The 21,955-nt window shown below is 51.7% G+C and overlaps 1 protein-coding gene across 1 annotated transcript in view; it reads right to left on the bottom strand.

Moving 5' to 3' along the window:
* LOC128914855 (sodium- and chloride-dependent GABA transporter 1-like) overlaps positions 1 to 21,955 on the bottom strand; it is a 67,261-nt gene that overhangs the window by 14,998 nt on the left and 30,308 nt on the right. The window contains exons 11-14 of the mRNA XM_054214521.1: positions 18,684 to 18,815; positions 17,839 to 17,941; positions 17,321 to 17,421; positions 16,364 to 16,531 (exon numbers count right to left, since the gene is read on the bottom strand). Of these exons, the coding sequence (XP_054070496.1) occupies positions 16,364 to 16,531; positions 17,321 to 17,421; positions 17,839 to 17,941; positions 18,684 to 18,815 (504 nt within the window). The remainder of the gene's footprint in view (positions 1 to 16,363; positions 16,532 to 17,320; positions 17,422 to 17,838; positions 17,942 to 18,683; positions 18,816 to 21,955) is intronic.

The raw sequence follows: 21,955 nt of genomic DNA, 5'->3' as shown, positions 1-21,955 counted from the left end.
TAAGATGCAGGCACCTCTGCTCTCCCCACAGCTGAACACGCTGTACAAAAATATCAGGCGTGTGCAGCCGTGCACTGCCTGAGCGGGACAGCTGTGCTGGCTGCTCTCACCACCGCGGCACATCTCACAAGCTACGTAGGCTGAGGCTTGGTTAGCATTTGGATGGGAGACACGTAAGGAAAATGACATTTCCCATGCAAATCAGATATACACGCCTATTTACACAAAGCATAACCCCAAGGTTAATGAAACCGACCTTTGCGAAGTTCTGCACAGGGATGAGAGAGATGAGCAGAGACAAACACGTGCGCACAAAGCAAAACTCTCCTCTGCAATGGAGGGGGGAAGGCAACCTACTTCTTTGCAGCTGAGTCGAATACGTGCTGGTTTCAGATTGCTCCTGCTAAAAAAACTCACTGTCTATAGGTTGCAAATTCTTTGCTGGCTTCAAAGAATCTCTTAGACCCCCAGGCCCATGGTGAAACTTGGGAGGACAGAAATCCCTCTGAGAGGCAGACAGGAAATTTCCCAGGAATGCAGAGGTTTCTGTTTATGTTTCTGTGTGCCATGGATATATTATAAATCAGCCCATCCCAAACAGTCATTTTCTAAGATGTTTTGAAACAGGAGTTTATTGGAAAGGTTTCTGCCTGATGTTTAGATCACACACCTGGCTGTAAAGATGAAAGCAATAAAAACAGATTGTCTATATGTGAAATACTACTAACTTGCTCCGATGTGCAGATACTGTTATTAATCGGAAGATGGCCCGTCCCTTTGGGACGGATACCATGTAGTCACATATAGATAGTGCTGGTACAAAGAGATTACAATCCAAAAAGCATATACCGCAACTGTAACATTGTATTTGTACACTGTTGCGTCCATACAGTGCACATAATGTGCAATAACATACACATAGCGTGTTTGGAGTTGAGTTCTCTTTTCCACAGAGAATTTTGAGACGCAGCTTTTCTCTGAAACTTTTAAGACGGGCTTTAAATTAAGCGCATCCCGCAGGGGCTTTGCTGTAACCGGGTTCCACCCACCCCCTGTCAAGCAAGACGGAGAAGACTTGCTGCTGAACGCAGCGCTACCCAGCCTGCTCTCTCCTGCTTCACCGGCGGCGTCCCTGGGGTCAGATACCCACCCCCAGGCCAACGCGAAGAGCGGAGCCCTCGGGGAGCAGAGCGGCGGCAGGAAGGTTACCGCAAACTTGTCGGGGACGATGAGGGGCCGGTGCCTGCAACGTCACTGCTGCGTGTGGGGCACAGTGGGCCCCTTTCCACCTCACCTGGGCGACTCAGAAAAGACCGTGCTGGTGCCTCAGGGGTGCCTGGGGCACAGCTGATCGCAGAGTCGGGCTCCACCGTTCCCCACAGATTCAGGTTTGCTGTCACCGCCAGCTGCTGGGGGAGAAGTGCCCCTCTGTACGTCACTGCCCCGATCCTGAGTCTAGCAACCCGTAGTCGTGGCCATACTCCTGCCCGGCCTAAGAAAGGTGGCTGGAAATAAGCAGGTGGCTCAAGGATGAGGATGACTGGTAAGTAAGGCTGTGGGATTTAACCAGTTTAGGAACTCTGTCACACTTTGTCAGTCTTGGAGCATCTCTCTTGCAGCTGACGAGTGCAACTGAGGTTGAAAGCTGGCTGAGGAGCTGTATTCTCTGCCTTAATTCGTACAATCCACGAGCTGGGATTGTTCTCAAGCATTTAGGGTAGGTTCTTATTTTATGCAACACCCGTGCTCCAGCCTTGGGGTGTGACAGTGTGGCACAGTCATCAGTGACTTCTTGAAAACAAGTGTCCCATCTTCCTAAGCCTTTCTCCTCATGAAGAATAGGGTCTCCCAAACAAGCTCATTTAAAAAAAAAAAAAGGGAGTGGAAGGGGAGAGGGAAAGATCTTCCTCCACAGGACTGCAGGGACAAGGCTGTAGAAGCAAAAACACTTTAGGTGAAATGTGCCCATCCTGATATTCCATGTGAAGCTTCCTATTCCTTCCCAGTATGGAAGGCTTGAACTTTCAGTACATTTCAGCTCCTCATCTCAAATGCGCAGAAGCCTCATGCTGACTACTCAGACTTGCTGATCAAACAGGACTCACACAGTGCCAGCAACAGGAGAAATTTCCTCTCTCCTCTACTCGCATGGCTGCACGCTCAGGATTTCCCTGAGCTGGTGGCCCCCTCTTTGCCACTCTCATGAATTTACAAGTGCTAAATCAGAGAGAACAGGGCAGCCTCCTCCCACACCCCGCTGCAAACTGGTGCCCACCCGCGGGGCGCTAAAGCCGTCCGTGCCCTTCCATTGCCACCTCGTGCCATTTTGCACAGCTGGCTGGGAAAGAGCCAGGTCAGGCCAGGGCGACGTGCGCTGAAAGGCGAAGGCTTTGCAGGGCTCTGCTCAGCCGATGCGCAACCCGACAGACAGTACGGTACCGGGATGCTCACTCGTCCCACGGCCACCCTCTTGCTGCTGGTAACCCCCCGCCACAGCTGCCTCCGCAGTCTCCTGCCTCCCGCTACTGCCTGCGACAGGGGAACTGCTTCCCCTTCCCTCCCCTCGCCACAATTTTGAAATGAGCTATTCGTTGCATCCCATAAAAAAAACTTGGAGCAAAGCATTTGGGGCAGCACAGGAGGAGGAGGACAACATGTTCCCTGTAGAAGAACACAAATCCATATATTCTGAGCAGACATCTCTGTGCTGGCTCTGGCTAAGCCCAAAAAAGCTAAGCCCAGTGCAGGCCATGCCAACATGAGGACGTAGCGGGGGGGCTGCCAGACGGCCTCTGACGGCAGTGAGCTGGATGCTGGCCCTGCTGGGACGCTACGAGCAAGGCTTTTTCCCCGCCAGGACAAGAAGCCCTGGCAGAAATAGGAGCAACCTGGGACAGGTGATGTTACAACCAGTGTAACTATACAAGTAAAAGGCAAGAAAAGCCACCAAAACTTTCTTCAGCTTCCCAGGCAGAGGGAAATAAAGGTAGAGGAAAACAAAACAGCGAGCTGTGCTGCAGCCCTGCCGTGCAGGGAGCCCAGACCCAGGCTAATCCTCTTGCTGGTTAGGTGCTAGGTGCTAATGGTATCAATTCCCCAGGACACTTGGCTTTGAAAAGTCTTCAGGAAATCCAAATGCAGAGAAAGCCTGCTAAAAACAGGGAAAATGTCCCTGAAGTGAGCCTGGCCCTACCAGGGCCTGGTGCCCGGTGCTGGTGTCTCCACTGAGGCATTGCCAAAAAGTGGCTGGTGCCCAAAGCCTCCTCCCGTTTCCCCAGTCTTCGCTCTTGTGCAAAGGGAAGCTTTCCCATTGCTCCTGGAGCAGGCCCAGAAGGTTTTGGGCCCTTGTACATCCCCTTCAGAGCCCGGGAGTCAGCAACATTGTGTGGGGGGGGAAATCCCAGCTTGAGCTTTCTGAAAGTGAGCTTTCAGCCCCATTTACTGGCTGGCCGATCCCTGACACCTTAGCTCTCCTTCGTCTTCCCTGTCACAGCCTGTCACCCTCCGCCTACAGCGGGAATTACCTTCTTTGCACCCAGTGGGCCACAGCAAAGCCGCACAGCCGATGGCAGCGTGAGCCAGAGCACGGGTCGGTTACTGTGAGATGGATTTCAGCCGACGTGAGCGGGCAGCGTGCTGGTTTCAGCGCTTACATCGGCTTTCTGCACACTTAGGATATGCCTCGTAGGACCCAGCATTTGACACAGCCCTTCTCACCTCCCTGTGTGGACTGGTTCTCCATCACATCTTTTTGTAGAGAGGGAAGAGCGTTGTGCAGTAAGGGCCACATGAGCCCAGGTAGAATTATCTTCCCTTTCTAAAGGGAAAGAAAAAAAACCCATCCCCTGGGATCTGACCTCGGCCTTCAGCCTCAGCTCACATCTTCTGGCATCCCCAGTGAAAAGGACAACCCATCCAGCAGCTCAGGACAAGCAGCCAGGAAAGAAATGTGCAAAGGAAAAGCAGGAGCCCTTATTAAATAGCTTGTTCAAAGATAAACCCCCGGCCATCTGTCGACTTGCCCTAGAAGAGACATTGCTATAATAATTAGCAGAGGGAAAGGCAGCAGAGATGCCAGGGGAAAAAAAAAAACCAGCAGTTTTCTAACACTTCACACGGGTCTGCCATGAATACAGTGGGAGGGAGCAGAGGGAAAAAGTGCAAAGGAAGAAAGATCACGCTGCCTTGCCGGGGCAGATGCTGCCAGCGGTGAGGGGCAAAAGCTTCCCCGGGGCCACAGGACACTTTCAACTTGTGCAGTTTGTCACTCAGCATCCCAGGAGCAGATGCTGCCGCAAGGGACCAGCAGCATCCACTCTCTCTCAGATCCCGGGGTTCTGCCCTGAAGAGAAGTCCCCACAGCTCGGGGGTGTCCTGGGGATTGTTGTGCTACTGGGGATGGGGGATCCCCGGGGGGGGGCTGGATGCATGTGGCACCCCACGGGGCAGTGGCTGGGACGCTGTCAGGGGGACCGGGCTGTGGCACATCTCTCACCATGGCTGTGCTGCCCACCCAGCACGCTCCCATTTAAATGGTGGTGGCTAACGCAGTGGCTAATAATGCCTTCCACTCCCAAAGAAATAGACCCTTCTTTCTTTTCAAAGCTCAAAGCATCCAGAAACCCCTGAAAAATCCATCGGCAGCACCTGCCCAGCACTCAGACATGCTCCGCAGTGTCAAGGCAGATGCCCAGCCACGGGACACCCCCTGGGCTGCAGAGACCCTCGCTCTCCCCTACACCCTTCTCCTTGCCCAAGCATCACCCGGTGCAGCCCCTTCCAGATCCCAGTGGGCACCACTGAGCTTCAGCTACCCGAGCACCTGCGGCGGCTGGGGCTGTGACAGCTGCTCTGTCACCCGGCTCCCCTAGGAGCATCACACTGAAGTTCCCCTCACAGAGCCGAAAAGCTGCTTTAAAATAAGGCTCTTGGATTATAATTCCTAATCCCCTCATTTGCTGTAAGCGCAGAGGGGGGACAGAGATGCCGGCTCTCTTTCTCTCCTTCCTGCAGGACCAAACGTGCTTCTAAAGCACATCGACAGGTCCCTGCCATGGGGCTGGGCTAGCACCGACCTGGAGCAGCCGCTTGGCTGGGACGTCATGGCACTGTCGGGAGAGGCAGAGGGGGATGTTGTCCCCTTCCCACCAAGAGTGCTTGTCCCTCTCTGGCTCTTGTCCTTGTCCCCACAGAGGAGTTATTTTTAAAGACGCATCCACTGGTGTCCACCAGCATGTGCCAGAGAGGGATGCACAAGCAGGCGTGGAGGGCTTAGCCATGCTGACAAGGGCAAGCTGTGGCCGAAAGCACACGAGCTCTTTGGGGATGGGCAGGTGGCCAGCACTGCAGGCATGCTGAGGCCTGGGTGTCCCCGTGTCCTGCCCCTCATCCCCCAGGGCCGGCGCAGGGGCTGATGGACCTCCAAGACTGTGTATGCAGCTTTGGAGCCATTGAGCAGATGGGAGGCACCGCTCTTCAGGCTGATGGCAAGGGCTGAGTTTGCACTGAAGAACCCCATATCTGGACAAATATGGGGCAGGTTTTTGTCTGAAGCTGGGTCAGCAGCGTCAGCACGAAACTCGTGGGTGCTTTTCTTTAGAGGGTCATGGCGCGGGTGTTTGTGTTTTCCCAAACAGCACAATGCAGTGCGAACCGGCCAAAAGCCTTCTCTGAGCCACTCACCCTTCAAAGGGAGAAAAACATCCAGCCAGGCAGCCGTGCCCTGCTGTCCTGGTTTCAGCCTGGACAGAATTAATTTTCTTCCTAGTGGCTGATGTGTTTTGGATATATGTGAGAATAATGCTGATAACACATACTGGTTTAGTTGCTGTTAAGTAATGATAACATTAGTCAAGGACTTTTTCCCACAGAAGCTGAGAGGGATCATAGATAGGACAAGCTGGCCAAAGGAATATTCCATACCATAGATGTGTATAAATGTATGTTATTTATATTGTTATGTCTATTAGTGTATAAATGGGGGTTGGCCGGGAATCTGTGATCACTGCTCAGGACGGGCTGGGAAACTGATCATTGGGTGGTGAGAGCAACTTGTGTTGTATCACTTTATTTTGTATATTCTTTTACTATCATTATTATTATCCTCTTCCATTACTTCCATTACTGTTCTATTAAACTGTCTTTTTCTCAACCCATGAGTTTTTTGGGGTTTTTTTTCCCCTTTCTTTTCTCCCTCTTCTCCCTACACTACTTGGGGAGGGGCGTGAAAGGCGTCAGTGAGCAGCTGCGTGGTCCTAGTTGCTGGCTGGAATTAAACCATGACACCTGCTCTGCTGGCGGATGCAATGTCCGGGCAGGAATGTCCCCCAGGTAGGTTACTTGCCCTGTGGTGTGGCTATGGAGCCCTCTGAGGCCAGCCCCTCCCTGCTATCATTACACCAGTGACTCAGACACCTTCTGCTGAATTGGGTTTTCTCATCTGGAAGCACAAACACCTGGACTCCCCCAGAGGTCCCTGGAGAAAGCTGCTGTGGAACAGGAATACGGCCAGGATGAACCCCTCCATGGCTGCTGTGCACAAGCCTACAGCCATGGGGGTGAGGGCTACTCGTCCCCATGGGCCGTGGTAGGGACATGTGCTCCCCTGTGAGTGGCTGTGGCTTTGCCCCCGTGGCCAGGCTGCAGCGAGCCGAGGGGCCAGGGCTGCTCCCCAGGGCCCCAGCCATGGCCGGTGCTGTTTTCTTGGCAGTGCAGCAGCATCATGCCGGGCTGTCGGGAGGCATCTCCATCAGCGTCACGGCTGTCAGGTATCGGCGGGGAGAGCACTAACCTCTCCTGAGCGTCTCCAGACATGGACACTTCCTGGCTGACAGCATTGCAGGGTTGATGGACGGCTGCTTGGCAGGAGCCCCACGCTGCCCTCAGTAGTGCTGCTTCAGCCAGCGCTGTGGTGGGGACACCAGGATGTCAACCCTGTCCCCTGACACTCACTCGGGTGTCTGCGCTGGGGACACCACCTGGGGCTTCCCCATGGGCGTGGCCGTGGGGCTCAAAACATTTTATCCAGCTGTTAACAGCTGCACATGGGTCCCAGCCCCTTGGGATGTGCCAGGGCAAGCACTAGAGCCAGGGAAAATGCCACATGGCCCTGCAGGCAGCCCTCCTGATGCACACCACTGGGGTATGGGAGGGGACATGAGAGGACCTATGCTGGAGAGGGCACCTGATGCCCTGGAGGGAGAGACACCAGCCCCGGGGGTTGCTCCTGATGGGGTGAACAAACCCTGAGGGCCAGGGTGGCAAAGCCACTGCCCCTGTGCAGCTCTGAGCATGTCCAACACCTGCCTGGACCTCTGACCACAAGCACCACTTTAACATACTATTAAAGAAGCAGAAAGTGGAGGAAAGCTGTTAAAACATAGAATCGTAGAACCATAGAATCATAGAATGTGTTGGGTTGGAAGGGACCTTTAAAGGTCATCTAGTCCAACCCTCCTACAGTAAGGAGGGACATCTTCTACTAGATCAGGTTGCTCAGAACCTCATCAAGCCTGGCCTTGAACGTCTCCAGGGATGGGGCTGCCACCACCTCTGGGCAACCTGTGCCAGTGCCTCACCACCCTCATTGTAAAGAACTTCTTCCTAATGTCTAATCTAAATCTACCCTGCTCTAGTTCAAAACCATTGCCCCTCGTCCTATCGCTACATGCCCTTGCAAACAGCCCCTCCCCAGCTTTCCTGTAGGACCCCTTCGGGTACTGGTAGGCCACTATAAGGTCTCCCCAGAGCCTTCTGTTCTCCAGGCTGAACATCCCCAACTCTCTCAGCCTGTCCTCATAGGAGAGATGCTCCTGCCCTCTGATAACTTTTGTGGCCCTCCTCTGGACCTGCTCCAACAGGTCCATGTCCTTCTTGTGCTGAGGGCTCCAGAGCTGGACATAGTACTGGACACATGGGGTGTACAGTGCTGTGGCTTTTGCTTTCATAGCATCCTCGTACTCCTCCTTTGAGGCAATGGAGTCTGTCAGCAGGGTAGAGGACAGCATCTGACACCCCCTGTTAGATGCCAATGAAACAGCACTGGCTGCCCGCACCAGGCAGAAGGGCTGCTAACGGAGGTGGTGGGAGTCTCCTGGGAAAGAGGAAGCACGGACCCTGCACAGGAGTGGCTGGGTGAGCAGGGAGGGGGTGGCACCCCAGACTCTGAAGATCCTACCCCACTGCTTGCTGCCAGCCTGCCCACTGTGGCCATTCCCTGGCCCAGCAACAGGCAGTGCAGGAGATTTGGGGCTGACCAGTCACTGGCACCAAGCAGGGCTGAGGAGAGAAAAGCTGGCAGGGGCAGGCAAGCCTCTTGCTAGAGAAGGTGAGACAGGAGAGCGAGAGGATGGAGCTGCTGCTGTGGACAAGATGGTGGAGGGGAGATGATAGCCAGCCCCCACAGGAGCCCTCCCATCTTTCAGCCCTCCCTTGACATTGCTTCTCTTGCCTTTCCAAGGGATTTGAAGCAGTGCAATGATCAGCATGGTCCTTGCACTCATTTTTAAGACCTAGCTCCCACGTGTCATCAGTAGATTTCAGAGCTTCCAAGCTTTTTCGTCCTACCCCTGAGCTGCTCAGGTAGACTCTGATCAATACCTGGAGCTGTACACAGGTGGGATCAGACATCGGGAGAGGACAAACATGCTGTATGGACACACCACCTGGCCTCCAGTGCCAGTATTGTCATCCAGCGCTGAGCGCCATGATCCATGCTCTCAGCTCCTGAGGAAAGCAGGCAGTGCGCTTGGTGCAAGCTCTGTCGCCATGAGTGACCTGGTAGCCCGTGGGGCCACTGCCCTCAATACAAGCAAAACCACAGCGGCTGTGCCCCTTAGTGGCATAGACCCCCCTCCCCATTTGTCCATCACCACCAAATGCAACCAGGGTCCCAGAGAGAATTCCCCCCGGGACAGGAGAGGGATAAGGACAAGTTGCTCATCCAGAAGGACGCCGGCTTTGAGGGTACCCTCCGACGCACAGCACAACTGCACCCAACACATCGTTTAATAGAGGTGTGGAGAGACTACAAGCAACGCGGCAGTCGGCTAGCCGAAGCCTTACAGCGCCACACGGCATCGGTATCCTGTTGTGGACGTGCCACACGTGTTTTACAACCAGCTGCCAGCTGTTGGAGAACATCTGGGAGAATGGCAGCAGGAAGAGCTCCCCTCTCCAGGGGGAGAAGATTACACCCACATCTCCAGGGGGAGCGGCTCTTGAGCAGCAGCAAAGCAATCCTGCCTTTCCCATCGCCCCCCATCATCCCCCGCTGCTGCAGTGAGGGTGGGGGCAATGGCATTTATTTTATTTTTCACAGCCCTCAGGGAAAAGAGAATTTCGGAGGGATTTGAGTACAGCTCCCTAAATAGCTCCTTAGAATTAAGAGGTTTCACGGGGGATTATTTTGAGCGGCTGCCCATGGTGGGAGGAAGAGGCCAGCGGGTGCTGGGGGGAGGCAAGGGGGCAGAGAAAAGGCAGGAGCGAGGTAGGTGAGCACAGGGGAATGGGATCCCCTTCTGAACCACAGCATGGGGGAGAGGGGAGCGTCCCACCCACTGGCCACGCACATGTCCTCTCTACTGGGTGGGCCAGAAGGAATGAGGAGCAGAGCGGCGGTCAGCAGAGGTGATGCACCGTGGGAATGGCACGAAAGCGGTTCTTACAGAGGAATCGCTGGCACCGAGCACGGCACGTGCCTTTCAGCTGCTACCCGAGGCCTGACATCAAAAAGTCAACGCCCCAATACAGCTGCGTCGCTGGACCTGCCCATAGCGGCATTTCTGAGGCGTGAGATGAGCTCGAGGGGCCGATCCCACCCCTGCCTTCTCCCTAGGAGGAAACCCGCATGCAATGGAGGTGGGAAGGCTCTTCTAGCACTAAGGATGGGATGAGTTTGAAATGCTGGAGTAGAGGATCAGTCAATCAGACAGAGCTCGAGTAAGGGCAAATTCCTCCCTGCAAGGTTAGGAATGCCAGACTTCACAGATCCAAGCATTCATGGTGGAAATAAAATAGTGCAAAAACAGGAAAGGCCACAAAACCTTTCAGAACAGGCACAGCTCAGCAGAGACTGGTGGAATATGGGTTGAAACGTCTCTTCTAGTAATACCCAGAGACAGCATTGCTTGGCACAGCACTTTCTGGTACAAAGAGGAAGAGAAGATAGCTGGAACTTCATTATAATTTTGATATTGGGATGGAAATTGGTTCTTAGGAACCAGATCCTGCGAAAAGCTGAGCTCCTCCATGGGGTCCTGAGCTCCTGAGCTCCAGCGTTCAGCAGGCAGAAGTGTTGAACACGCACACAGCGAGAGTTTGAGCCACAGGCACGCAGGAATAAGTAATAAGGCCGGAGGGAGAGCGCATGAGAGAAGCAGGGAAGTGAGGCTGGCAATAGTAGAGAGAGCTAGAAATGAGGAAAGAACATAAAGGAGAAAATAAAGGAGGGAGAGCTGTAAACTGACAGTAGTAGAAGCAAAAAAGTAGGAAGAAGCAAGCTGAGGCAGATAATTTCCACTGGACGGGTGACAGTGGGGAAGAAGTGAGGCAAGAGAATGAAAGGGAGCAGGGCAGGAGGGAGAACAAAGGAGAAGGTCACAGACAGAAAACTAAGCAAATGTTTAAATATCATCAAACACTGTTATTATGAGCAGCCCGTATGTGGGGTAGCCCCTGCTGCTACACCTGGAGTGCACCTGCCACACACAAGGCCACGAGTCAGAGAGATTCTGGGACTAAAATCCCAGCAAAAAGGAAGTGTAGATTTAGGGATTTCCTCAGGAACCAGGAAAGGGACTTTGTTGTCTGGACCCTTCCTTCTCCATTCCCCTGGAGGAACAACCTGGACAGTACAACCTTTTGAACAGGCTCTCCCAGCAACGAAGCTCTTTGGCCAAGAGTTTCAAAAATAACTGTTGACACTGATTTGTTCTACCTCAGACCTGAGCTGCCCCAATGAAGTTGGAAAAATTGGGGTCTTCCATGGTTTTAAGGCCTCACTCAAGAATTGACTCCTTTGCCCATCACCCACCTGTGCAACTCTCAGTCTGTATTTAAGGGCGGTGGGGGGGGATACATTATCTGGATGTACAGGCAAAAGTAGGTTTCTAGTAAAGGTCATTACTGAAAAAATCAGAGGTTAACATCTGTTTTCAACGCAGATGTCCCTCTCAAAGTATATACATGTATATAAAGAGTGGTTTCCTTTATCCCTCAGTTTATAAAAATAGGTGAAATGGAACAGAAAATTTCAGCTATGCTAGTGCTGGCAATTACGGGACAAGGAAAAATGACACGTCTGTGACTAGATGAGATTAATTGTGATGAACTATGATTGCAGCTTTCGGTGTTTGGCTTTCGGCATTACAACCAATCAAGCCTGTAAATTCAGCATTTCCTTGTGTCTATTTAACAGCTACGATTTTTTTGAGGCAAACACTCTAACGATTAGATGCGGGACAGGGCGTGATCGTGGCTCATGATGTTGGGGACTTCCAAACATGCACTCAAGGCCTGGCAGCCATGACCCCTAAGAGCTGGGACACAGGATGTGCCATGTGTACAAACACAAATTGGTTACACATCTAAAGCAACTTTAATTGAGATGCATTGGTGAGTTGGCAGGGGACCCAACCCCAAAGGTTCTTCAGCCTTAACCACACAACTTCTTTCCTCTTTACATTGCTGATCCTCAGGCTGGAAGGCCAGCAGAAGAGCAGGTTGGCCCCGTGCACTGGCTGGTCCCAGGGACAGGCAGCACGGGGCCAACCTGCATCATTTTGAGACATTCAAAACCTGCCTGGACGTGATCCTGTGAAATCTGCTCTAGGTGAACCTGCTTTGGCAGGGGGGTTGGACTAGATGATCTTCAGAGGTCCCTTCCAATCCCTACCATTCTGTGATTCTGTGATTTTGCGGCTCCTGTGGGAGTGCAGGGCAATTGCGTGAAGGCTCATCACTCAGCTGGCACCTGGGGTGGGACCCCTGGGGGACTTCAGCATGTCACCTACAAGACCAGACCCTTTGGTAGGAAGTGTGACTGGGACATACCTTTTCCTGGACACTCCTGTGTGAATTTACTGATTCTGAGCTGAACCTGGAGGTGCGAGCAGACGTGGTGATGCTGTCAGGGTGTCACAGGAAGGGAGAGACTAATTGGCACTGAACCATGCCGTGTGTGCACACGTATGACGGGTGCTCATCAAATGCTCTGAGTACACAGGTGTCTCCTTGTGGGGTCACTGGGAGGCTGTCACAAACAGGAGCATCACTGTCACACCTGCACATGGTGCTATGATGGGCCACCTCCTTTCTCAAGGCTTTCTAGCCAAGAAATGTGCTGCTGCTTTAGGACTGCTCTGAGACACTTCCCAGCCTTCTCCGGCATCTTCTACAACAGCTCACGGCCGCCTGTGATGCGTGTGCTGCTGGGAGTCGCGATGTGCCGGCGCCAGCAGCTGGCTGTACAGGCACTTCCCAAGGGAAGTCAGCACTGGTTCACAGGGGTGGGCTTAAGCATGGTGTCTACATCCTACCGGCTCCCTCAGGAGCTCCGGCTTTCCACCAGCTGGGATTTAGATGTTGCCACTTCCTGAAAAAGGTATAAGCTAAACCACCCGTGGGCACTAAGCTGCATCTTACTGCTTCCCACCCAGGGAGGGTGTTTGGCAGGAACTACCCTGTTCCAGTTGGGGGGAGATTTGCACAGTGCTGGAAAGTCTCCCTGTCACATGGGAGACCTCTTGCCTCTGCACAAAGCCGACTGCAGCAGAGCACGGTCAGTATAGGAGACCAGGACAGCCTCCAGCAAAAACTCCAGCCTCCAGGAAAAAGCCCTCTTAAATGCATTTTAGGGTCAGGGAGTGGCTACTGCACACAGCTGGAGAGGGCAGGACGCTCCAGAAGAAAAAGGCTGCCTACTCTGCTAGGCTCTACCTCACAGTGCCAGCCCCGATGGATGTGGTGATAATGGCTGGAGATTGCGCAGGGCTGAAACATGGCACCCGTGAGCAGCACTCACTGTCCTGAAGCCCTTTTCTAGTTTTGGGGTGATGTCCTACAGCTACCAGCATGCTGGACTCCTCACTGGAACCCCTTGTTCTGCCACATCCCCTCCAGTTATACATTTGCTGGTGTTGGATTATGCAAGATCAGTCAACAACAATCTGGGATTGAACCTGGTGCCAGCTGGCTCTCCGGGGTGACAGCACAGCTGTGTGCTATGGGATGCTCTGCAGAGGTTCACATGGCAAGGCAAGAAGAAGAACAGAGAAGTGGTCAGCCATCAGTCTAAGCTCTCTAGAAACATCACCTCTTGTCAGGAGAAGGAAGACCTGGGCACTGGCCGCTCCTGCCTGAGAGCCTGGACCAGGATGTTGCAGGATGAAGACGGTCACCACACAACGCCCTGGTGGCAGCTCGTGCAGGGCCTTGGTAAGCCAGGACGGGAGGAAGAGATGCGAGAGTGTTCCTCCGCCAGGTCCTCTTTTCAACAAGCAAAAGCCACCATGGAGCCGGGGACAGCGAGCTGTGCCGGAGGAGCTCGAGGGACAATATGGCACGAGCAGCTACGGGGCAGGGCGAGGAGGTCCAAGCTCTCCTCCTAGACGGGGGCATCCAAGACCCTCCCGTTCAAGGACGTCTTCAGCTGGAGGCCATTGTTCTGAGCGTGCACCTCTGGCTTGGGTTGTGTCATCTGCTGCAAACGCTGCCCAGGAATGAAGGGAGAGAGAGCGTCAGCTGGGGGACCAGGGGAAACAGTGGTGGGACAGCTGGGGCATGGCAGTGTCTGAGGGTTGTGATCCCTCACCCCAAGCCTCAGAGGTGGCCCTAGTTATAGGGAAGAGGACAGTGTGTGTGGCAGGAGTTACTCCTCCATCAGCGTTCAGCAATCCACCGCCTGCCTCTGCCAGTTACCTCTGCTTTGGTGCTGCACTCAGCACAGCAGCTCCTCCTTTTATCTGAAATACCCTTACAACACAGGCAAACCGTTACCAGGCAATAGCAGCTGCAAGTAGGACTGAGACCTGCAACGTCACAGGCTTCAGGGCAGACCCGTTTTCCCAGTTTCCGTAATTTTTCAACTGGGGTAGACTACAAAGCATCGCTAACTAGCTACAGCAGGCTGAGAAGGCTGCGGTCTGTGCCGCTGATGCAGACGAGACTGGTCTGCCTGCACAAACCTCTGCACCAGCAGCAGTTCCTGTCACCTTGAGCTGATCAAATGAAAATTGCAGAGTCAAGTAAAGTGAAAGAAGAACCCAGGGAAATATGGCGGGGCAAGTCATTACTGGAGGCGTGGGGACCGAGCATCAGGAGTGATGAAGAAGAATGAATCACTTTTCCCTGTCAGGGAGGGACTAATGCCGCAAGTTGCAGAACAGAAGGCAGAGGAGGATCGAGCCTGACCTGAATAGACATCACTAAGTCAGGAAGAAGCTCTTCCCAGCAAAGGGAAACAAGCTCCTGCTCTCCAATACGGCTGAAGTGGCTGTTGCTGGGTGAAGTCCCTGAAATGTTCACTGAGCTGTTTCTGCCATTCATGGTCTTTCTTTTTTTTTTTTTTTTCTCCCCTCACATTCATGCTCAGTAGGATCAAAATGACTTGTAATCTTTCCTGTCTGTCAAAACCACTTTATTCAGCGTTGGCATCTAATTTCCCTCCAGCTCCAGCTCTATTACAAACTAATCCAGGATCTGTGCATATAAAAGGCCAAAAATTCTCTCTGTCTCTCTGGTACTGACACACACACGCACAGAGAGAAGCCTACTTTCTTCCTGCTGCCATCTGCTGCTCACTCCTGGGTCTATGAACAGTGGGGAGGAGGTCTGGGTCTCCTGACATGCGTGGGTGCTGTTAGAGGGAGAGCGGGACAGAGAGGGCGCACACCAGCTGCTGACTGGTACTGCTGGTTTGCAGGAGGTGCTGAGGGCATGGGGGGAAACACGCTCATGAGCTGCCCCTGGAAGCCAGGACATGCTCTCACAACCCCTACTGGAAACAGGATTGAGCCCAAGCAAAGGGTTGAAGCCATATCTGTATTTGCGGTCTTCCCTTTTCCCTCTTTTCCAGCTCATATTATGAGGGGATAAGAAGCCCTCGAAACAGCTGAGAAAGGATGTACTATTGGAATTGCCTCTGGCCTTCAACACAAAATGGCAAGAACCTAATCTTGGCCTCAGATGAGAGACCAGAAACTGAAAGCAGATCTGAGACACCAAACCCGCCCTGTTCCCCCTCCAGAGCCCATCCAAATGGAGAGCAGGGAGGACGGAAAGTCAACGCCACCTGCAACTTGACCTCAGAGGCTGAGACCCTGAAGCTGACCTCAGTCCAGCAATTCCAGCCAAAACCTTTCTGAATTAAACCTTATTCAAAATACAGTATCCACGAAGCAAACTCATGGGATTTAGATGGCGTCTGGCGGCTGTTTCAGCTGAGCCGGGAAAGCCGTAAATCAGCACCCCAGCGGTGACTTCTTACACCTGTAGCTCGCAGCAGACAGCATCGAGCCAGGGACTTTGTGCACAGTGCTCTCAAGACTGAATGTCAACACTGTAAATAAAATCTTAACAGTAATTACTAGGTATGACATACAGAGACTCATGATTCACTGCTACATAAAACCCTGCTCAAATTATTTTTAAAAATGTTTTCAACAAGATCAGAGTTGTTGGTGTTACAGGTCCTCAATAAAAGTCTGCATTGCTTCTTAACCCCTTGTTCACTGAGTGCCCTTTACAAAGCACATGACAAACTACTGCTGTGCACATTTGTCACTAGCAGGTCCTAGCCCTGAGATATTTCAAGCTTCACGCTTGGAGGACACTGATCTCTCTGCTGAGACATGTCAAGTAACCACACTCATAGCCAGGGACTTCTGGGAACTGGGATTTCTCTGGGTTAAGAAACCTCAAAGATTTCTTCCCAGTCTCTTCCAGGGCTCCAGTCGCCTGCACCAAAGAGATATCCAGGCAAAGAGGGCTCCATTTTTGTGATGGTGACAACATAAAGCTCAATGAGGGACAACAGACTGACCTAAGGGGAAACTACCTGGAGGTCTACCCAGTTGGCCAGATGCAGCCAGTCACGTGCTTCTCAGCAGTACTCCCAGCCATTTAGACATGTTAGTGCCTAGTTGTGCCTGTAAGTCCTCTCCAGCGAGCCTATGTCGCCAGAGACCATCCTGTGTGCTGGGGCTGATTTGAGACCTCCTGCAGGGAGCAGAGCTCCTGCAGCACCGACCTGAAGCATTCTGACAACTTTGTCAGAGCAGAGTCTGCTTGGTTCTTCTTAGGCTTCTTTCAGCGGGGGGCTTACTCTACGCAGACAGCATAAGAGGAGTGGTGAAGACGTTCATACCTGCCGGAGAGTCCCCGTTGAGGTGAAGAAACAGTACAGCATGTATCCTGGAATCAGTACCATGGAGGACAGAGCCATAAGCCAACCGATGCCTTGTCCCCACGCAGGATAGACATATTTTCCCAGTGTCAGGGGGGTCATTTCTACCACGCTGAAGAAGAACACGCCCTGGGAAAAGAGCACCAGCCATCGCAGGTGAAGGCAAGCAAAATCAGCGTCCATCCATCCATTCTTTCCTTCACTATGCTCTTAGCTCCCAAGAGTCTTACAGCAACCTAACAGCTCCTTAAACTAGTCTAGATGCTCTCTGCCCACCAGCTGGTAATTTTAAATCATTTCTCCCCCAATGATCCTATGTAAAAAGCTAGAACTGGAATACCCCTGATTTCCTTCTTCACCAGACTATTTGGACAATCAGTGCCCCCACACCAGCTTCTAGGCAAGTTAACAGCATCATCACACACGGTCTCAGGAGTCTTCATCTTCCTATCATTGGCCTTTTCACGCCATTCTCTGTACATCTGCTGGAAGTGCAGGAACCAGCAAAACCTAAATTGCTCTGCAGTCAGCTCTACTACATTTGCTGATGTCTTTTGCTCTGACAAGCCTATCAGGGGCTGGGGCTGGAACTGGAGTAGCTGAGAGTCTTCACCAGAACCAATAATACCTTTTTAAAACAGTAAATTATTTGCTTATCTTTTGGCATCTCAGGAAGCAGAGTGAAGAACTGATGGCATAATTTCAATTAAAACAATCATCTAGAGCTTTTCTTATGGGTGGTTTGCAGCAGGCTGAGTGACAGAGGCTCCTGCATTACTCTACCCATCTCAGGTCTGCCTAGAACCACCTTGTACCAGACCTATACTGGGTTGAGAACACAGTGTTTCCCCTACAGCCCATCCAAAGTAAGAGGTCCTTCTGAATCCACTCCTGTACATAAGAAGCCTCTGTTCTTACCAGGCAGACAAGAGGAGTGAAGAAGGCCCAGCAGATCTTCCACCAGATGCAAGGTTTGTAGCCAATCATTTCTTCAATGTTTCTGTAAAATCTGTTCACACCTACAAGAAGAAATGAGCGTTGAAAGAAACAATCCCATCTCAGCACCATAGTCATCACCTCTTCTCGTGACACAGCACGGGCCAGCCACAGCAAGAGGGTGATAATGGTGTCGCATGAGAAGCATTAACTGGAGGTGATGGGGTAGGCGACACAAAAATTTGTGCTAGCAGCTTCCATGTTCCTGGTGTCCTCTTGAAGGACCAGAGGGCAGGACCCTAGGCATCTGCCAGTTTGCGCAGAGGCCTTTGTGGTGTCCTGGAGAAGTGTGATGACAGCCTTCCACTCCTGATTTTCTGGAGTTATCAGACAAAGCTATTTTCAGTTGCAAAGTTTTCATTGGCTTCACTGTGGGAAGCTTCTGAATTAACTCACTGTGCCCATGGAGAAAACAAAGGAGCACGGTCTTTTGTGCTTACCATAACACCAAGAAATCGAGATGGTCTCAAAGAAGACAAGAAAGAGAAGACACATGCCACTGGCTGAGTAGTAGTCAAACAGCTTGAAGACATAAATGCCACCCTGAGGAGACAAAACCAGGGTCAAGGAGTTTAGTTATAGATTATGGTTGACAATATCAGCTGGCTCCTTGGATTGCTATTAACTGTGTCTGCTGGCTTTAATGTTAATTTCCTTGGACAGTAGAGCCAGAGTTCCAATTCTTTCCACTGGAGTCTTGTTCCCAGCAGCAAAACTGATGTGCTCTTGCAGACAATTAGCTGGCCTGTTTAGGCATGGCCAAGGGTAACGAGAAAAGCAGAGATTCACTAAGATTTCTTACTTTTCTCTGTTTTAGATGGAGTCACTTAACTTAGTAAGCTCTGCCCCCCGCAAGGAGTTTTGCTGCCTTGCCTCCTCATGAACCTACAGTGTTCCACAAGTGGTCTCCAGACCACTCAGCCCTAACCTCCAGATATGTGAACCTTGGCTTCAGCCACAGATGTTCAGGGCCCCAACAGACTGGTCTTCTTTATGTTACCTTAACCCTTTGCACCAAGCGTTCCCTCATCTTGGGCTCTGGTGGCTTGAACCCTTGTTGCAGAGAGCAAAAAAACGAGCCAGACTGACAACAGGATGGTGGTAAAAATTATGGAAGCATCCTAAGTCAGTTGAGATGTTGCAGTGATGAGCAAGCCCATTTATCCAGCATTAGGATGGCTCCCAGGTGTGCTGACACCTCTCCCTAAGCTTTTGGTGCTGCTGTGCTATGCCAAAGTGACTAGAGAGGTGCCATGAATGGAGCTACAAGCAAGGCTATCTGTACCTGGGTGATGTTGGAGAATCCAATGAGATAAGAGATGAAACAGACTACTGCGATGAAGACCTTCTTCCTGGCTCTCAGGAGATGAGGATACTCATCCATCAGGGCTGTAATGAACCCTTCCACAGTGCAGAACTATGGGAAAACATATACACCAAAGACATATATAAGTACCTTAGCCTGACATCATAACCTCCTACCTTTAACTCCAAAATTGGGAGCCTCATTGCATAACATGCTCTCTTCAGACAATAGAAAAGGAGGCACCTCTGCACAAAATTGGTCCAAAACACCTTCTGAAAAATGCCTCTCTCCCTCCTCCATGAATACAGAGGGAGCTAAAAGCACCAGGGTTAAATACCTAAAATCTTAGCCGAGATAAATCTCCGCTTTCTGCCTCCTGTGGAAAACCTCCTCTTCCTTCCCCCGAACTCTCTAGGTCCTCCCCACCACCGCCTTGCTCTTGCGTGCTACAAGGCTCTCTCTGTCCCAGCAATGCATCTGTCTGCTGCTGGGACACGTGTAGGACCTTGCTTGCTCTTACCTTTCCCATGTGTGTTCCTCCCAGCATATTGCAGCAGCTCTTGTTCTGTTCAATGATGTAAAATACTCCTTAAGGAGCTGCATTACCCACTGCCCAGTCTTACATGCATGTACATAATAACAACATCTCCGACTACCCAGTCCTTCACTTTATTTCACGTTTTTTCCAGCACACTGCATTAAGTTCATGCAGTACATTAAAAGCCCATCCTCACAGCACATGGTCTTTCTAAAGCTGAAAATACCTGGCTGGCTTGAGCAGTGCTATACCCAGAACAGTGTATTAGTGCTGTCTGCACCATAACAAATAAAGAACCCCCCATGGGTGTTACCTTCAGATCAGCTTTCCTACTAGTTCTGCCCTATGGCATGAGGACAGTTGGACTGTATATATGCGAAGTGCATCCTTCCCTCCTATTCCTTGTTAAATTGTGAGATTCACTTTTATATTTCACTCGCAGAGACCACTGGTAACAGAGAGTTCTGGGAGAGCACATCATGCCTCTAGCAAAAATAACTGGGAAGTTTATGAGGGCACCAAGCTCCTAGTTTCCCTGGTTGCCCTCAGTAAATGTACAAGCCATTGAAAATGAAAATGAAAATGAAAGAGTTTTCATTGCTCTTGGATGTCAGGGACCTCCCTGTCCCTGGGAGAGCGCTCTAGAAAGTGCTGGCATTTTCAGATTCAGCTTTGAATAGGGAGACAAGAATTAAAAAAACCCTAGAGTGGAGGTAGAGGTATGTAGACTAAAAAGAGCACCGGAGGGCTGGAAAGATGTATGGAAGAAAAACAGGGAGTGTGAGCCTTGCCTATAGCTGGGAGGGACAGTGGAAGAACTTGGACACCTCTAGCTGCTGGGGTTGGCTTCCATGTGAGACAGAGAAAGGCAAAGGGTGATGTTTCTGCCCAGGCTTTTATATCTGCCCAGTGCAGTGTGGAAAGCTGGCATTCCCACAGCATCAAAGCTCAACTGCTTCAACTCGGATTTTTAATGAGCTAAGCCTTTTATGTTGGACACAAGTGCTATTAAAGTATCTTTTGCCATTCAGGCATGGGTTAAGCTGCCTTTATACTCATTGACAGCGAGCTCTTCACCCCATCCCACATGGCTTGTTGTCTGGAAGAGTCAGGACTAAGCTGGCACCACAGAGTGAAGAGCCGGCATGACAAAAAAAACACTGTCGAAAGCTATTCCTTCCACGTGGATGCATGGCCAGGTGCTGCCTGAGACATGGGCAGGGCCAGGAGGTTTAACATCAGGCAAGAAAAAGAGGGAAAAGGGTTTGGAGGGGAGGCAGAAGTGGTCAGGGGCAGAGGGTGGATGTCAGGGGTGTCCAGTGGAGAAGAAATGAAGAAAAAGATGCTTCAGATAACGAAAGGGAGTAAAACCAACAGCCCTTTGGTGCAGAAAGAGGGATCAAAGTCAGGGAAAGCACAGAGAGAAAGACAGGGAAATGGGTGATGGGCACCAGGGCTACCAAGTGAGTTGAAATCTCTTTGCCTCACATCAAAATTAAGCTGGTGTGTAATGTGTAATGGATGAGGTGGGGAAACTAATGGCGGTACGCTGCTTTTTCTAGCCATAAACAAGGCGATGGCCTTTGTACCATTTACTGAAAACTGCCTCATGCCAACCTCAGGCCTCAGAGATGATGCAGATGGAGCAGGCTCACCTTCCCAGCCCTGGGGACGGTGGCTCCCTGGCTGGCCTTGTGTCCACATTTGCCAGCCTGCATACCCAACCTGAAATGCTCACACGAGATAAATAGGCACCTGGGTGAAAGCGTGCTGCTTTCAGGAGTGATGGGGATCCGGGTCACTGTCATGCCTCCTGGTCTCAGCCTTGCCCTGTGCACGCACTTCTGCGTGCAGGTGGACACAGACACGTGCGTACACACACGCGCGCATACACTTAAGTCAGCTTTCCAAAAAGTTTCGTTTTTCTCACCTTCTCCAGCCATAATTTTTAGCACATATTCTGTTCTTCCTCATGCCTCACCCCATGACACTGCTTCTCTCCTAAAGATTTTGTTTCCATTCACTTTTCTCCTTTGCTCTTTCTCCCGTTCAGGGGGTTAATTATTACACAAGCTCATGGGTCCGATAATCTGGGCTTGGTAGTCAGTATAGGTGGCACTTTAGTGTGAAATGGAAATCTGTCTCCCATCCTCTCCTAGTGTCAGGGGCTTGCTATCTCCTCCTCAGCCAGGCAGAGCACCCTGAGCGGGACCCACAGGGCCACGGGGGGATCGACCACAGCCGCCAGATGTGCAGCAAAGGGCCAAGAGAGTGGGTCTCGCTGCTGGCAGCTGGAATTCCTCATGAATAACCTGTGAGAGGCGGCCTCACATGGGACAGACGCAGGCTTGCAGTCACAAGGCTTGCGAGCTCCCCTGGGGAGAAAATGACTGACCTGGAAACTGGTAGGTTAAAAGAAAGCATTAGCATATTATGCAAGAGGGTCTAGACGCAAGAGAGCTAAAACCCGGATGGATGGGAGGCAGAGTGAACATTAAGGCACACGAGCGGCGAGTGGGGCCACAGGAGGGAGGCGCGTGTCTATCAATATAGGTCATCCATCCCCTTCAAGTAGCTGCAGACGAGACGAGCACCCTGGCAGAAAGAGGCAGATGTAGCTGCGCTGCCTCTGCAGAAGACTCGCTGTCGAAGCTAATGGACATGGGTGGACCTACTCCCACCATCGTTGGGGCTGGTTGCTGCATTGCAAATG

This window comes from Rissa tridactyla, chromosome 1 (genome assembly GCF_028500815.1).
Source record: "Rissa tridactyla isolate bRisTri1 chromosome 1, bRisTri1.patW.cur.20221130, whole genome shotgun sequence".
NCBI lineage: Eukaryota > Metazoa > Chordata > Aves > Charadriiformes > Laridae > Rissa > Rissa tridactyla.
Note: the sequence above shows the minus strand (reverse complement) of the source record. Positions and strands in the feature narration are given on the sequence as shown.